The sequence below is a fragment of the Tupaia chinensis genome, unplaced genomic scaffold, assembly GCF_000334495.1.
Source record: "Tupaia chinensis unplaced genomic scaffold, TupChi_1.0 Scaffold144952_1, whole genome shotgun sequence".
Taxonomy (NCBI): Eukaryota; Metazoa; Chordata; class Mammalia; order Scandentia; family Tupaiidae; genus Tupaia; species Tupaia belangeri.
The window spans coordinates 4,232,814-4,235,024 of record NW_006204812.1 but is presented as its reverse complement, the minus strand read 5'-3'; the positions used below and the strand labels follow the sequence as shown (position 1 = coordinate 4,235,024).

General features: G+C 35.6%; 1 protein-coding gene across 7 annotated transcripts in view; it reads right to left on the bottom strand.

The window, feature by feature from the left end:
• PUM2 (pumilio RNA binding family member 2) overlaps nt 1-2,211 on the bottom strand; it is a 107,792-nt gene that overhangs the window by 71,121 nt on the left and 34,460 nt on the right. For all 7 annotated transcript variants that reach the window (XM_027767937.1, XM_006167669.2, XM_027767940.1 and 4 more), the window contains 2 exons: nt 1,107-1,294; nt 378-547 (listed from right to left, as the gene is read on the bottom strand). In XM_027767937.1, the coding sequence (XP_027623738.1) occupies nt 378-547; nt 1,107-1,294 (358 nt within the window). The remainder of the gene's footprint in view (nt 1-377; nt 548-1,106; nt 1,295-2,211) is intronic.

Below are 2,211 nucleotides of genomic sequence, written 5' to 3'. Positions count from 1 at the left end.
GTGCGCAAAAACCCCCCCCAAAACAAAAAAAAAAAAAAAAAAAAAAAAAAAAAAGGATAAAATCTACAATTTACTGCATTTCAGCAGGGAAGTTAAAGTTCAAATCTGGACTACCATATTAACAGAAAAGCAGCTTCTAACATCATTCCTTCAACAAAACCCAGTTTTAGAGTGTTTTGAAGATTACTTTTTTTGAATAGCTCATAATTAACTAATTTTCCTTACAAAGAAAATATTCATCCAGATTATCATGAAGTACAAAAGAAATCAAATAAACCTAAGCTGGAAAATAAAAAACTCTAATAAATCAGTCACATCAACTAATAGTAATAATCTCTAGAGATATGCTTTTCTTCTTGAGAAAGTTAAAATCTTACTTAAAATCTTTGCAATCGGCATCCATTCCATTTGGCAAACCTCTGCCATTTATTTTAGAATCATCATCATCTCCTTGTTTAAGATCTCTGTTTTGGTCCTCCTCAAATGGAGAAGCCTTGCCTTTTTGATCTCCTTTCTCAGGTCCATCTGTTTCAGCATCTCTAGTGCCCTGAGGAAAAAGAATCTGTTTGATTCTGAATATTTAATAGAACACAAGAAAAGGCACCACAAGGTGACCTAAAACTACACTATAGTGCATGTCAACAACAAAAGCATTTAAAATCTTATTTTAATTTTGTAGTCAACTAATTTGTCACAGGCCAAAAAATTTAGTACAAACTAGTGATTTATAACAGAAGAGCTAAGGCAACCTTAACTATAGCGGTGGGGAAAAGCAGTAACACCACAAACTAAATTAAAATTCAATACAATGCAAACAAGTTTTAGTTATTTTCAGATCGAGCACTGCTAGGAATGAGCATTTTAATTCTGCAAATCATGTTTTCAAATTAGTATGGTTTGATTTTTGCAGAAAAGTCAAGATCCTAAGTATTTCCAATAGTTTTATTATTTCATCTATTTCAAGAAGTGGCCAAAGAAAACAAAAGCACGAAAACTACAAAGTGTCCATTAAATCTGTGTAGGGTGGGAAAAAAATAAGCTGACTTAAGATATAACCAAATAACCATCAAGCAAACATTAAATAGTTCTTTAGTCAGAGTACTTACAAAAGTTCCCTTCCTAAATCGAGAGTCCAATTTATCAGCAGGAGAAGAACTTAACACATATTCTACCATGCTCACACCAAGGCCTCCACTTTCTGATCGCGGAGACAGTATTGCATTTACTTCACTGTTTCCATGAAAACCCTGTCCAGATCTTCTCTGTACCATAATAGGCTGGGACATTGAATGGTCTGTTTGGAAGAAAGTACACAATTATATATTTGTACTTTTAAGCTAAATAAAGTACAGTTACACAAATATACTAAATTTGGGAAAATGGCATATTTTATTTGAATACTATACTCCTTTTTAAAAAGAATTATTTATTTATTTATTTAATTTCATTTGTTATTATTTTTCAATTTGACCAGAGAGAGAGAGAAACAGAGACAGAGAGTGAAAGAAAGAGAAAGCTTTCGAGAAAGCAAGCCACCAGGTCCGGGACTTGAACCATGGTTGGCCATGCGAGCATCCAGCGCCATTAATCATGCCTCCTATTGGTTCCTGAATATTATAATCTTTATAAACAAGTTTTTCTACATATTTTTATGATGACAAGAAAAGGCAATTACTTAAGACCCAAAAACAGTTGGGCCCCATGATTAAGCACTGTGCATAAAGAGCTGGATTCCACATGGCCAACCCCAGTTATGATTCTGGCCCCAGTAGCCTAAAACATACTGGGTGTAGGTTATGTGTGTATGCGTACACAGGATTCTGACAGTGTGGAGAAATGGAGAAAGAATTGTAGTATGACAACATCTCACCATGTGTGTATGCACGCGGGGGGTGAGGAGGAGGTGGGTTCTCTCTCTAACAGGTATATAAACCCTCTGGCAATTAAAAAAAAAATCTAAAAGCCAATGGAATACAAAAACACAGTAACACATGAGGCAACATTCATAAAGTTCTTGCTGGAAAAAAAAAATTTTACTCTACCAGCTAGCTACCTTTGGCTCATTCCTGAACAAGTAAAATACAAGTAAGATTAAATCTAGCCCTTGGGACCTGCAGTTAGCGTAATGGCTATGTCACTGGACTCCCATGTAGTCAACCACGGTTTGAGTCCGGGCCCCGGTGGCCTAAACTAACGCCGAGCGCGTGTGTG